A 16,240-nucleotide genomic window follows, 5' to 3' on the forward strand; every position below is an offset into this window, starting at 1 on the left:
TGGTGGAGTTGACGAGTCGAATAACTTTGTATTCAATTTTGTCCAGTGTGTATATCGATTGGTACATTCAATCTGAGAATGAACGATCTATATTGAAGTCGATATTCGTGTGGACTTGCTCACACACATTGATGCACAGACCGATTACGATAGTCGGTCTCCTTCGTGTTAGGCGAATAATTGTATGCTAAGTTTAGTTTCCGGTATTTGGTGTACTGTAAATACTGTTGGGGGTCGGGTGAGAAGACCACTAGGTGGGGGAAGCTATCTCGGCTCCCACCAGACTCCCCGGAATTGTAGGCCATTGCACACGGATAATTCCGTGACGTGGCGGGTCGCTTAACCGACCGTGGACGCCAATAACTCAACCGCGTGACAGAGAGTCCTCCCTTCTATGGGTTAATCAGGTTACCTAATTAATCACGTGGTTTAATTACCGGGGAACATGCCCTCAGTGCGCCTTGTCCGAACCGGATCACTCTACCGGATCGGATCACTTTTCCGGATCGGATGCAGCCGAGCAACACTGCCAAGGACATAGCGGCTAAAAGGAACGGATTGTTGGGAATAAAGTCCCGGCTAAGCGAGGAATCTGACCATGCTGGATCAATGGAAGAAAAGACAAAAACGAGCAGGGAACATTCCTCATAATGATTTATTACAATGGGTGAGGAAAGGTATGTGGTTCGATAAAGATTTATTGGGGTGTTGTGCAGAGAGAGGGGAGAGAGGTGTGGTGCAGCAAATAAACAAGCAACTTTCAAAAGCAGACACAGAGCAGACTTAACCCAAGAATAATATTAATAACAATAACGATCTTCTGCAGTCTTACTGAAGCAGACAGGCGACAACACACACACACACACACACACACACACACACACACACACACACACACACACACACACACACACACACACACACACACACACACACACACACACACACACACACACACACACACACACACGTCACAGAAAACCCGATGAAGAGAAAGTTTTGAAACGAGAAGGGAAAGGAGTTGCGGCTATGATCTTGGTACCTTTGTGCTTGGTAGCATGACGTGCCACCAATACGTTTCCCGGGTGGGGGGGGGATGCTCTGTAGTGCGGCACCCGACAGCTGGCGTGTTGTCTCTGGCTTCAGCAGAGCGTGTGGAGAAGGGGCGGAGTCCAGGGTGCATGGACGCAGTGGTAGGCGGGTGGGGTTGACGTCGTTTGGGCGGAGATGATGAGGCGTATCGTGCCGAGGGACGAGGGCGAGGCCAGATCGAGAGAAAGGTGGAGGGACCGCTCCGACCTTTATAGGACTTGCAGCGCGGGGGGAGGGGCCACCCCGAAGTAAAACGTTATCACCTGAATCGCGCACTCCGATTGGCCCCGACCCTTCACGTGGCCCGCTAACTTTGGCCGGAAACCGCCTCACTTCGTTTCCAGCAAGGTCATCTCAGACAGCGGCAATATTCTGCTCCGACCCCACGACATGACATGAATTGCCCACACCGAAATTGGCACGCGAATCGTCCCGCAAAAACCCCCAGGCTGCACCCCGGCGACCGGCCGAGGGTCCCGCATGCCCACTTGGGCGTCTGACCAGTGCCGATCAACGCGGCCCGCACTGCACAACACTCCTCAGCCCGATCGCAGCTTCGCTAGCCTCAGAGACGAGAAGACGTTCACCATCCGTGGGAATCCGCTACTGCCAGCGAGGGCCGAAGTTACATTGTTATGCATAAATCCATGCATGTTTAGTGAGCGCCACGGATCCGCCTTCAAGCACATTCTATACAGTGCGCGTGGTTCGGCCATTACGCACGTGGCCAGCGCTCGTGTTCGCACGACTCTGCTCGTGTGTGCGCGGGGCGAACACCGATATGTGTCGGATATTGAGGTTGAAAAGGAACGCTCCGCTTCTACTTCGCACACTCGTATCCTGCCCAACGTGGCGTGGAGTCGCCTTTATCGGCCTCCGTATGCGTTTTATGCAGCGTGGGCGTCGTGCTGGCTGTGTTTCCTGTGTTGTGGAAAACACCATTGGGTGGAAATTACCACTGCGAGTGCGTTTGGCAGGTTGTGTTTTGTACGGAGGGTTGTGGGTGCAGTGTCTGCTTGGCCTTTGCTGAGGACCCATCTCACAGTGCCGGGCACACGTGGCTCAGATTTACCTCAGGAATAATCAGAAAAGAGTAAGGACGAAATGACGAAGAAAATGATGTAAGCAAACCAAGCTCTGAGATCATCGCAATGCACGTCCCAGTTGTCCCGCTAGACAAAAGGAAAGGGACTATCTACACGTATAATAATGGAATAACTGTCTTGGGACACCTACAGTGGGGAGAACAAGTATTTGACACACTGCCGATTTTGCAGGTTTTCCCACTTACAAAGCACGTAGAGGTCTGTAATTTTTATCATCGGTACACTTCAACTGTGAAAGATGGAATCAAAAACAAAAATCCTGAAAATCACAGTGTATGATTTTAAAATAATTAATTTGCATTTTATTGCATGAACTAAGTATTTGATACATCAGAACAACATAACTTAATATTTGGTACAGAAACCTTTGTTTGCAATTACAGAGATCAGACGTTTCCTGTAGTTCTTAACCAGGTTTGCACAGACTGCAGCAGGGATTTTGGCCCACTCCTCCATACAGATCTTGTCCAGATCCTTCAGGTTTCGGGGCTGTCGCTGGGCAACACAGACTTTCAGCTCCCTCCAAAGATTTTCTATTGGGTTCAGGTCTGGGGACTGGCGAGGCCACTCCAGGACCTTGAGATGCTTCTTACGGAGCCACTTCTTAGTTGCCCTGGCTTTGTGTTTCGGGTCGTTGTCATGTTGGAAGACCCAGCCACGCCCCATCTTCAATGCTCTTGTTGAGGGAAGGAGGTTGTTGGCCAAGATCTCGACATACATGACCCCATCCATCCTCCCCTCAATACGGTGCAGTCCTCCTGTCCCCTTTGCAGAAAAGCATCCCCAAAGAATGATGTTTCCACCTCCTGCTTCACGGTTGGGATGGTGTTCTTGGGGTTGTACTCATCCTTCTTCTTCCTCCAAACACGGCGAGTGGAGTTTAAACCAAAAAGCTCTATTTTGGTCTCATCAGACCACATGACCTTCTCCCATTCCTCCTCTGGATCATCCAGATGGTCATTGGCAAACTTCAGATGGGCCTGGACATGTGCTGGCTTGAGCAGAGGGACCTTGCGTGCGCTGCAGGATTTTAATCCATGACTGCGTAGTGTGTTACTTATGGTTTTCTTTGAGACTGTGGTCCCAGCTCTCTTCAGGTCATTGCCCAGGTCCTGCCGTGTTGTTCTGGGCTGATCCCTCACTTTTCTCATGATCATTGAGGCTCCACGAGGTGAGATCTTGCATGGAGCCCCAGACCGAGGGAGATTGACTTATCTTGAACTTCTTCCATTTTCTAATAATTGCGCCAACAGTTGTTACCTTCTCACCAAGCTGCTTGCCTATTGTCCTGTAGCCCATCCCAGCCTTGTGCAAGTCCACAATTTTGTCCCTGATTTCCTTAGACAGCTCTCTGGTCTTGCCCATTTTGGTGAGGTTGGAGTCTGATTGATTGAGTGTAGACAGCTGTCTTTTATGCAGATAACTAGTTCAAACAGGTGCAGTTAATACAGGTAATGAGTGGAGAATGGGAGGGCTTCTTAAAGACAAAACTAACATGTCTGTGAGAGCCGGAATTCTTACTGGTTGGTAGGTGATCAAATACTTATTTCATGCAATAAAAGGCAAATTAATTATTTAAAAATCATACAATGTGATTTTCAGGATTTTTGTTTTAGATTCCGTCTTTCACAGTTGAAGTGTACCTATGATAAAAATTACAGACCTCTACGTGCTTTGTAAGTGGCAAAACCTGCAAAATCGGCAGTGTATCAAATACTTGTTCTCCCCACTGTATCTGTTTTATGCATGTGGCTCCGAAAACCGCAACAATACATTTTGAAAGGTCTGTCTTATCGTCCTGATGTTTGGAGCCAGAAGTTCACTTCATCTGTGAGATTTGCAAGTTGTGTTTTCTATCTTTTCGTAGTAATGAGTGTTATGAATATGATGGTTACGATAATGGTGATCATGACTCTTTGCTTGTGAGCAGAGACGTGCCCCGTGAACTTGAACTACTACAGCAACCGCGCTGCCACACTCATGATGCTTTCGAGATACCAGCAAGCTCTGGAGGATGCTCAGCAGGCAGTCAGGATCGATGATTCTTTTGTGAAAGTTAGTATCTTCCACCCCCTGAAGTCTTTCAACAGCTTTGTCACCATTGTTCTTCACACACACACACACTTGCTGTTTTTTTCCCAATTTATTTATTTTTGTATTTCCATCACTCCTTCCAGCGTAAGATGCATTGCTCGATCTCTTGTGCAGCTGCACTGTGATTGTAAGCCGTACGGTTTTGAGATTATTAACAGAACCTATCCATCAGGGTCATCTGCGTGAAGGGAAATGCCACCTTGCGCTGGGTTCCGCATATGCAGCCATCCGCAGTTTCCAGAGGGTGTTGGAGCTGGAGCCGAACAGCAAGCCCGCAGAGAATGAGGTGGCATTTCAAACAACAAAAGACATAATTCCCTTGTCCTCCTAAGACATTTTTTTTCAAAAGGTTTGGGACATTCAAGTTGGGGAAATCAGCAAATTACTTTTTCTTTGCTCATTCTGCAGTTGCTAAATGCGAAGGCCCTGCTGGAATACGAAAATATGGCGGAAAAGGATTTTGCAAAACAAGATTTCAGAAAAGTGAGTGCTAAACTCTTTCTATCCTTTGTTGTTTGCCTTCAGTTGAGAACATAGGATTGGAGGTGTTTCAGGTGGTGAGTGGTAATGGTGGCATAACCCACCCCACAACCTAAAACATGGGATTTGTATTATCTGGTTCCCAAGAAAAGCTGATGTGGTAGCAAGATGATGGATTGTACATGAAGATTCATGGAATTTCCATTACTTGGAAAAAAGGACATTAAGGAAGTGTATGGAGCATCAGTTATCTCATTTGGAATTGAGGTTGAAAACTGGTGGACAATGGACTTGTGACGTTGATAGCGATTCGATGAGGAAGTGACTCGTGCATGACAACAGCTCGTACCTGCTGCAGGTGGTATTTTGCATGGATCGTGCATTGGACTTTGCAGCAGCATGCACAAAGCTGAAGGTAAAGAAAGCAGAATGTCTTGCTATGCTCGGTCGCTATGCAGAGGCCCAGTCCGTGGCGAGGTGAGTACCGTACAGACCAATTCATAAGTTTCCTTTAACCCTTGGTTTGCCGTACACTGCATTGCATGGTGCACCACGGTGTTTTCTTTTCTTTTCCCCAAATGAGGTTTTCTTGAGTCAATCCTCGGCTTGGCACACTACTCTCACACAACAACAATGATGGCGCTCTGCCGGATACTCGTAATTTGGTAAATGCCGTTGATTTTGAATTGCAATTGCAAGCTCATTTCCCATCATGGCTGAAATGTTCCTTCATTTGCAGTTAAATTGATCATCCTCACTATAATTCACGAACAGGTGTGTGTTTGTTTGTTTTTTGTTTGTTCCGCTGCTCCTCCTATAGTTCTGGGCTGATTACCTCCAGACTTGCTGCATCGGATCAGTCTGACCAAAATTAATGTATCGAGGATTTTGGGTATTTTTATCTTTAGATTAGGCGAAGAGTAGGCAGGTATGTAATTTTCCATTGTGTATCAACCGGAGGGATTGTAGATGTTCTCCTTGGTTGATTTGTATCAAAAACATGATGAAATTTCACTTCGCCGTTGGGTTTATTAAATATATCCTCAACCTGCAAATGTTGAATGAAATATACCCATGATGAGTTTCAACGCATGACGATGTCAAATGTTCCATTGTGTTTACCCAAGCGTAATTTAATTTCACATGCCTAGACCACAATATAAATAGAGGAGGCCCTTTTTGTTTTTCAGAGGCACTCCATCCGCCATCAGTTTCTGAACAGTGATGGCAATTAAAACGTTTATTCCACACCAATGCATTTGTCTATTGTCACAACAGTAAGTGATCATTTGTCCAGTTCGGATGTATGTGTATGTTAATCTGGGTGTCCCATCCCTGTCTGCCGGCATAAGTTGGTGGATGTTAAACATCTTGCGATGTCATTCGCGAAGAGTCGGTGAGCTATCTCCAGTACCATGAACAAATTACAAATTCCTGCCCTGACTTCCTGAGTCGGAGTGGCCACCCAACCAGGATTGTTGGTTTGAAACTGCTTTGGCAGCACCTCTGTGTTCTGCACAGAGTGTGGTACATGATGATTATCCTGTGTTGATCTGTCCATCATCTCCTAATGTCTGAGTTAGTCTCCGAAGAATTCCCGTGCAGCTATCAGAGTACACTTGCACTTCATGTGTCAAGATGGCGCGAGGGGGAAAAAAAAAAATGTCGGTCTACCCCCGACGTACAAAAATTTACTTGGACTATCTTCTCTAAAAGATTGCTTCGGCTATTATATTTATATATATATATATATATATATATATATATATATATATATATATATATATATATATATATATATATATATATATATATATATATATATATATATATATATACAATGTGTGAGACAACCATTATTCAAAGAAAGATGTAGGGATGGTTTCACATGATAATTTCTTGTGACCATCCCTACCTTGTTTGCATCCTTTTTTGAGTAACGTCCTAACATCTTTTTGCATTTTTAGTCTCGCCCCGAAGGGGATGCGAGACTTGCAATGCCTGTGTGTGTCTGTGTCTTTGTCTGTCTTTCCGTGTCTATATATTTTCACTTTTAAAGTTTTTCTCTGCAACCAATTGTCCGATCGATGCAAAATTTTAAACATAGGAGGACCTCCCCATGGTGAATGTTATTGGTAACTGATGTCGTCGGTCACATGGTATGGCAGCCATATTGGATTAAAGGAAAAAAAAAATTGGATGTCATTTTCTCTGAAACTGCTCAATGAAAAAAATTGAAACTTTGCACGTCATCAACTCCCCATGAGGTATATACTGTCGTGTGATAATGATGATGTCATCAGTGAAGTGGTATTCCAGCCATTGCTGATTTGAAATCTTTATCCAAAAAATCTGAAACTTCTTATATCTGATCTATGACCGGATGTGAGTGAATAATTAAATTTATAACATTAATAACCCATGCCAAGAAACTGTGTGACATAATATGGTGCATGGATGATGTGGGTATGTGGGTCATAATGGTCGTGTGTTGAGTAAACGATGGTACTTTTGTTCAGAATGGATGCACAAGGTTGGACTATGCGCTCTACGAGTGCCGTTATAGTTTAACTTGTTCGTTACTTATGGGTTAAATACATCACCAACTCTATTTCCAGGAGCTGAGCATAACACTTAACATTGCTGCATTCATCTGGAATTAAACAAATTCTCTGCAAAGGCAGTTCATTATTTATCATTGTTTGTGCTTGGAGAGGTGGCCTTTGTGCGTGCCCATGTTTCATACATGCATAATTTGGTAATAATGGTATTTCACATTAATTTGGCTGATATGAATGAAGATTGGGTGTACAAATTTATGTAATTTCTGGATGTGGATGTGAAGTTTGAAACGCTCCCTGTACCCGTGTCCTTTATTTGATGTATTCCACAGTGACATTCTACGACTCGATTCGACAAATGCGGATGCTCTCTACGTGCGGGGCTTGTGCCTATATTATGAAGACCTTATCGACAAGGCAGTGCAATACTTTGTACAAGCACTACGCATGGCTCCCGACCATGAGAAGGCCAGACTCGCATGCAAGGTGTTGAGGAAGGACCATCAATTACAACTTTCTGGATATTAATAGTTTGACCCCCGAACAAGAAGCTTCGAAACATTCAAATTGCATTTGTCGGTGATCATGTCATCTGTAGCCAAAGCTGTTTGCACAATGATCTTCGTATTTAATGGTGTACAAAGTTATTTTAAGTTCCGATACCATAATTGAAGAATTGACCGTAAAGTACCAAAACAAATGTTAAGTTTTCCGAGCATTGAAGCTCCCCCTATGTTTGTGCGTTTGGTAGAATGCAAAGCTGCTGAAAGCAAAAAAGGAAGAAGGAAATCAGGCTTTCAAGGATGGGCAGCTGCAAGAGGCATATGATATGTATTCCAGCGCGCTGCAAATAGATCCCAATAACAGGATAACCAATGCGAAGATTTACTGCAACCGTGCTGCTGTCAGTATGAAGGTACGTCCATCTGTGTATGTCCTTCCTGCCTTTTAATGCACATGATGAAATCGAGGCGAGATGACAGTGTGTGTGCAACAGCAAAAATTAATTAATTTAATTTATTGTCAATGACGTCGAGCCTGTTCAAACACACAGGTGATTGGCTGCAAAGTTTTGGAGATTACTGCCTATCAAGGACATCTCTTTTATTGGTCAAGGGCATCTGGCATCTCCCCCCCCTCCCCGCCCCTTCATCTCACTCACTTCCACTCTGCTGTTTGGGTTTCCCCTTTTCATTCTGCTCCAGGTCTTCCAAGAGCATCAATCATGTACACAAAAACAAAAACTGGTTCATGCTTTATGATTCTAATTTAGGCACTAAAGTGTGCCACTAATGGAATAGGGTGGGAGCTGCTAATAAACTCAAACCTTAGTATTTAATAAAAAAGAGAGAGAAGAAAAATTTGCAAAACTATGCATAACCTCAGCGCTAACCCCACACATTAGTACACAATGTGCAAATATGTGCACATAGCGTATGGGTCATGTGACAGACAGGTCGGTGGTCTCTCAGTCTTCTTCCACGTTCTTTCTGGTCTTGCACCCTCTGCTCTTTCTGTGCTTTGTTGCCGTCCCCCCACCCTCATGTTTTTGCAGGTCACACATGGTCCACCATCAACCCCATTCTGGTGAAACTGCCTAAATCCAGAATCACTGCTCACCTCCACTCATTCGTTCCTTTCTTTTTCCCCCACCTGTGGAACCAACTTCCACATCCTCTTCAATCTCATTCCTCCCTCCAGGTCTTCAACACAGCTGTTCACCATATCAGATCATCCCCAATCCAAAACCATGATCTTTTCTACCCTCGTTGACCCCTACCCAACCAGCCTCCTTTCAAATTTCCAGTTTTCCCTCCTAAGAGTTTCCTTCTGTATCCATCTTGTCCACCCCATACACCCTTTCCTACCCTCCCCCTTCCCCATTTATCCACACACCCATTGTTTCCTCTCCATACCCATTGTTTGTCCAAATCTCTCTCCCTCTTCTATCTTGCCTTTCAACTCTGCTGTTGTGCTTTTTAATCCCATTACATCCTGATCTGTTCAGTTTACTAGCTCTTCCACAAGCTTAAACCATAAAAAAAAAAATGTATATGTCATGGAGTAAGTAGTATGCCATACAGAGGGAATGATATGGGAAAAAATGGCCACCCATTCAAATGTGTGCACAATGATAGGCTTATAAACTACTAAAGAGTGAAGTCACAAGCATTTTAAAGCCATACCTTTTATTCTGGAGAATTTTATGAATTACCAAGACTTAAAAAGATACCAGAATACATCGATAAAGTACCACAACGGGAGATCGCTAAAACGCCAATTTATACTCCTTCTCGTTGTTCCTCTCTCAAAACGATGTAAAACTATAGCCCAACTGACCTCAATTACTGATGAAGCCATGATGGTGATTCTAACGTGAGGAAGTTACTTTGTCTCTGGGCTCGTGCATGCAACACAAAATTTAAAAATAAATAAAACATTCATCGTTTTATTAGGAAAAGAAATGGAACATAAACGTGGACTCAACCAAACCAGGCCAGGATCGTGGGAGGGGCGGGCAAGATGCACAGTTCCATTCCAAAAGCAATACATATTCAAACCATCCCCCAATCAACTGAAGCAAGTATTAAAACAATTTAATAACATCGACGGATTTAATCCACACCAAAATAGCAAAATTTATGAAATGGTCTTTGCATTGACATTTCCACACACGGTATGTGGTAATCCACACAGTGGACTGAAACAAAAGCCAGGAATTGAGGGGCAGTGGGAGAATGTACCACAAGCCAAATTTAATAACATAGATGGATTTAATCCATAACAAAATACAGCATTTTATTACTTTAAAAAAATTGCAGAGACGAGAAAAAAAAAAAACATTAAAAAAAATAGGTGAAAATATCGAGGGATGAAATCTCAAAAACGTCCAAACAAGGTAGAAATAACACCACATTATGATGCCACGATACAACACCACAATCCTCTGCTGGATTACCGTCACGACATCTTTTGACATTTTTATTTTGTTGAGATTGTGATTGAAGAAGAAGAATAACAACGAAGAATGACCCCATATTACGATGCCACAATCCTTTTATGGTTTAGCATCACAATATTGTTGCAAATTCTCGCCCGCCGGCGTGCGATCGGTCACGTAACTTCAATTGCAACTGCGTCGCCCACCGGACGGACAATTCAGTCGTGACCCTCCTGGAACTACCACCAGGAACCAGTCACGGGTGGGGGTTTAACCTTACCACAACCCAGTCTGCATTCTACCCGCGCGAAATAAGGTGAATTGCCGAATGTCGATATACCTAAGTACCGAGGAGTTTTACCACGACGCAGGTCGGCTCCGGACACGAACCGCTTCAGCGGCTCGTTCCGTGCTAAGGAGATAACCGAGCGGAGTTATCGCCGACCTCGACAGTTCAGATTACTTACTGGGTGTCGAAACCCACTACCAATCCCTTCCGTGATGCAAGATGGCACTTTCAAACGAAGGAAAGGATGCAACGAAATGGGTCACAATTTAACAAGCACTTTTATTTCACACACACAAGGCAAGCACGTATTCACAGCCATACAGTAAGAATGCACATATAACAGTCAAAGCAATGAAAGCAACGCAGAGCTACAACCGAATAAAGCAATGTACAAGCACTTATTCAGGTTTACTTAAAAGACTGGCGCCACACACACATTTACACAAAAAGCAAATAAAAGCCACCCTCATATCCAAGGGGGCAGACAGGTCCGTGGACCAAATGTACGTGGGACCTGGGTGAGCGGCCAGGTCCACGAGACCGAAGGGTTCTTACCCGCGCCCTCGTGGCGCGATGGCGGGCTTGCCGCAATGTCAGCGTAACGTGCCTGACTCCGTGCCCCTGGCGTGGTCGGTGAGCTCCTTTAGGCGTGCATTGCGCAGGCACATGTTGGTCGGTCGACACCACGGTTGGGGTGGGGAACGGACGGGGTTACCAGCGCTATCTCGGCGCGGATGGGGGGAATTGTTGATGCTCGGGGTGGAGAGAGTGGAATGGCGGATGCTCCATCCCGCTAGCGGGGCCTTGGGACCGCACCGACTCCGGTGAACTCTCGCCCCTGAGCCCTCTTCCGCGTCCCTGCTTCACTCCGCGACTCATCCCTCGACCTCAACTCTGAGCTCCGTCCCCTTTGCCGTCCGATCCCCACAAACACACGACTCAGACTCCACGACTTCGACCACGACCCAACAACAACAACCTCGACGACGACCTCTGTCTTCACTCGACCAGCCAGCCGCGAGTCGCCTTGTGCTCGCGTCTTTATAGACCGGGGGAGGAGCGTGTATGTAAATTCGCGGATCAAAATGCGCTTGGAGGCGGGGCCACGCCACCCGATGTTCAGCCATTGGTCAGGCAAAAAGGGGCGTGAGCCTCTCTTGATCCGAATTTCCTCCTTAAAGGAATCCACATGCATCGCGCTTGGGGGCGGGGCCACACTGCCCGACGCTCGCCCATTGGACGGAGGAAAAGGGGGCGTGAACCTCCCCTGATCCGATTTCCTCTCCTGTAAAGGCATCCATTTGTACTCGCGGCTCGACGCGTTCGGCAACAATCACCGAACGGGTCCTGGTCAGCACGACGTTCGGTGTTGACAGGTGGTGTGGTTGATGGTTGTGGAAGGAGAAAGGCGAAGGTGGTGGGGGGTTTGCTGTGATGGTTTGGTTGTTGGCGGGCGTCGTTTGAGAATGGGGGTTAGGCGATGCTTGCGGGGTAGGGTTGTGGAGGTGAAGGTCGTGCCGGTTTGGTGTAGTTGTTCGGGGGCGTTGTTGGTGGCGATTTGGTTGTTGGTGGGTGATTGGTCCAAAATAATGATAGATAAAGAAAAAGTGCTAACTCAAAGCGTCGCAGCCTGGATGAATCACACATATTCCCTCTAAACAACGGGTGTGGACTAACTACACATGAACTTATCGATATATCTAACCTGAGGACCTTTCTGGTGTATTGCAAATTTCCACAACCGTAACAATATCTTTTGATGTTATTCCATCACAATCCCACAACAAAAGTAAGATGTCGTGATGGTAATCCATGAGGATCGTGATGTCGTATTGTCATCCCTCCCTTGTTTGGTTGGTTGGTTGTTTTTGAGATTTCATCAGTTTTTACTTTTTTCTTTTTTTTGGGGGGGTGCTTTTTTTCTTGTATATAATGTGCATGCTTATTCATATTCATATTCATATTCATGTTCATTAATTTGACATAAGGGATTGCAGATGGCACAAGGAGAGGGAAAGAAAATAAAATAAAATGGAAATTAAGCCCTTTGCAGATGTCCAAGGCTTCTTTTTGGCCGCATTCCTCCTTTCATTGGCCCTATCGGCTGTCTTCCATTGGCCGCAAGCCTGGCATAGACATGTGGTTTATGAACACTCGGTTCCTGACCATATGCACTGTGCCAAAGAATCTGCCTGTCAGCCCACAGTGCTGTCCGAACAACATAAAATAGGAGATGCAATTGCAAAAAAAAAAATGAAACTGAAATGGAGAAATGATGGCACCTTTCAAAGTATACAAAGGGAGGGTTAAAAAAAGGATAGGGTTTTAAACTCAACTTGGTTCTCGCCTTCCCTATTGTGAGGTAACATGGCTCATACGCTATGGACACATATTCCATACTAACCCTGGTCTAAACTTTAATTTTGATCAACCCCGAATCGCATGTTCATTACAATATTGTTACGGACGTGGGTTTTGAGGTGAGCCACGAGGGGAAGCATTTGGGTTCTTCCCTAACTCCCGGCCCTGTAGGCTGACATGCCGTGAAAAATGTGGCCTGGCGGGTTGCAAAGCAACCACAAACGTCAATTAACTTTGTTAACTCCAGCAGGGTTATACGTTTAACACCGTTTACCTGCGAGCGGACTAGATTAACTGGGTTTCATGCACTCAGCACACACTCGGATTACTACAGAGTGATAAGTGAGTACGCTGCCGAACGAGAGCAAATCACGTGGGGTGAAACTTCCCGGCTAATAAACATGCAGACTGTGCTGGACCAATGGAGGAAAAGGATGCTCCGAGCAGGTTGAATTGTATTGACATTGAGTTTATTCATCAAAGAGCATGAGGAAAAGCACCTGGCACAGTGAAGACTCGGGTTTATTCACAGGGATATTTGTACAGCAGGGATGTACATCATTCGTGTGGTGCGACAGACTTACAGTATTCATGTGATGATGTGCCCATCCTTATTGGTGCTTGGTCCGCTTTCCCAGTGCTCCATTCCGTTCCGTCCAATTCTGTTCCAACCACCACCAGCAAGCACACTCCAGAGGACTCGAACTTGGAGCTGAATATTGTGCACTTTAAGCAGAACTCAGAACTGACTTGCCCCTGAGACCAATGCTGATACTTAAGGATGTGGGGGGTAGGGGGTAGTGTGGAGTTTTGGGAGGGGATCAAGGGTGAATCCCCACCCCTTGTGGGAGTGGTCTCTGGGAGCATTGGTCACATGCTGGCCTCTTTCCTCCAAGCACGGCGTGCGCATTGGTCTAAATGAGTTCTGAGGACGTCATTTTCCCTGCGAAGTTGCTGTGCTGGATCCGCTTCGGTCGTCCTCCATCTGCGCCACGCAGGTCGGCTCCAAACTTAGCAGTGGGCTGATGTGCAGTGATCCCCATCTGTCTTTCGATTGCCTGGAAAGGGTGCAGATGGCTTGCTGGATAGCAGAGCGATCCCCTCTGTTATAAGAACGTGAAAGAACAGCAAGCGCACACTTGCGCCTGGATGCAAAAGGTTCCACTTGTAACGGAGCTGGGCTTGAGCCCGATCGTGAGCGAAATGTGTCTGTGGGTGTGGAGAGATGATGGTTCTGAGATGCAGAAAGGCAGTGGGTAGTGGTGAGCTGAAGGAGGTTGATGTGGTTATGGAGTTTAAACATCGTCTGGTGAGGCGATGCAGATTGTCGTGGAAGGCTGGAAAGGTGAACTTGAATGGTGCTGTTTGAATGACGATAAAGTCCGGTGTTTATTTGAAGTGGGCAGGGTGGTTATCGCTCGCATTTTGGGAAAATTGCGGTGAAGAAAGCCATAGTGTTTGGGATGGCAGTTTGATTGTGATGCGCAGATTCAAACAAGGTTTGGCACGTCCATGCAAATTTGGCTGCTAGCAGCATGTGCTCAGTAGTGTGTGGAGAAGTTCATGTGGAGAGAAGAAAATGGGGAAAAAACCTCCCTAATCCCTCAACGCATATTCCCTTTGCAACCCATCAGGCATAAGGGAGGACCCTATCTAAAGCAAGTAATAACGAAATAACTAACTCGGAAACCACTATGTTGTGTGCCATTGCTTTGGGGGTTTCAGTTCTCAGAACTGTCACAATATTATTAACTCCACCACCGAAGATGGGCAGAGGTTATGTTTTCACCCATGTTTGTCTGTCTGTCTGTCTGTCTGTCGGTCTTCAGACGAAACATTATGGACGCTTTGGGTGTGTGACAAGGATGAATAGGTTATATTTTGGTGAAGATTCAAATCTGGATACGATACGGATATGTTCCTGGAAAATGCCACGATAGTTGAAACCAAGGGCCTGTTGAAACCAACCAAGGGAAAAGGGGAGTTAGGTTCCTGGGCTTCGGAAATATCCAGGAAAGTGGGTGGCAGCTAAAAATAAACACATCACAATTGAAATAAACATGCAAAGTAAATATATAGCATCCATTGGTACCATACTCTGTGCAGAGCATTGGTGCTGCCTCAGCAGTCGCCTTGGCTATTGGGCACAATCCTGGACGGGTCGCCACTCTGACACTATACCAGCATGCTGGCACTCATTTTTGCCGACCTCTGAACAATGGCAGGCAGAGTCAACTCCACCTGGTATTAATTAAACAGCCGAGAAGGGTTTGAATTCAGGATTATGCGATCCCAATCCCACCAACCTAACCATTAAGCCAACACTCGGCATGCATATATGTATATATATATATGTATATATATATATATATATATGTATGTATATATATATATATATGTATGTATATATATATATATATATATATGTATATATATATATATATATATATATATATATATATATATATATATGTATATGTATATATATATGTATATATATATATATATGTATATATATATATATATATATATATATATATATATATATATATATATATATATATGCATCATACCATTTGAAAGCCTTTTTGCGGGCTCCACTCATGGTACCCTTTCTTGTGGCAATGTTTTTACAGCCGGATGCCCTTCCTGACGCCAACCCTTTAGTCACCTTCGACCCTGCAGGGATAATTACCAGTGTACTGGTGCTCATTTCGCCGACCTTCGGAAGGATGACAGGCTGAGTCAACCCCCCTGATGCTAACTCAGCGGCCAGCGGGGCTCGAACTCAGGACCCTGAGGATCCCAAGCCACCACCATATCCACTAAGCCACACCAGGCTCAACATACATACATACATGCATATATATATATATATATATATATATATATATATATATATATATATATATATATATATATATATATATATATATATATATATATATAATATAATCATGTTGACATTAAAATATACAAAAAATGCAAGCCTTTTACCTATTTAATTTATTACAAAACATTGAGGTAAGTGAGGGTCAAAATATTACGCGCTCTGCTGTAAATATAAATCACAAGACTTTACTCGGGATGATGATGATGATGCTGCTAGAGCGGGGAGGGGGATTCAGCGATCAGAAGAGCAGCATTGGCTTTATAATGAAGTCGCCTCCTGTGTTGCTACATTGCCCTGCACATTGCCACGTTGCTGCATTGCATTAGAATGGTAAGCTGATCTTTAGCCACCTTTAACCCCAGTGCAGATCTTTTCTGCTTGGACAGGAAGGTATGAGATGGCATCCTCTTCTAGCATAATCCC

The 16,240-nt window shown here is 44.9% G+C and overlaps 1 protein-coding gene across 1 annotated transcript in view; it reads left to right on the plus strand.

Annotated features, from left to right (window-relative positions):
- Positions 1-16,240, plus strand: part of DNAJC7 (DnaJ heat shock protein family (Hsp40) member C7) — a 49,458-nt gene that overhangs the window by 15,557 nt on the left and 17,661 nt on the right. Inside the window, exons 3-8 of the mRNA XM_085850837.1 lie at positions 4,129-4,253; positions 4,465-4,578; positions 4,701-4,775; positions 5,131-5,249; positions 7,666-7,819; positions 8,085-8,249. Coding sequence (XP_085706963.1) covers positions 4,129-4,253; positions 4,465-4,578; positions 4,701-4,775; positions 5,131-5,249; positions 7,666-7,819; positions 8,085-8,249 — 752 coding nt within the window. The remainder of the gene's footprint in view (positions 1-4,128; positions 4,254-4,464; positions 4,579-4,700; positions 4,776-5,130; positions 5,250-7,665; positions 7,820-8,084; positions 8,250-16,240) is intronic.

This window comes from Eptatretus burgeri, chromosome 13 (genome assembly GCF_056783735.1).
Source record: "Eptatretus burgeri isolate ZD-2024b chromosome 13, Ebu_testis_v1, whole genome shotgun sequence".
Taxonomy (NCBI): Eukaryota; Metazoa; Chordata; class Myxini; order Myxiniformes; family Myxinidae; genus Eptatretus; species Eptatretus burgeri.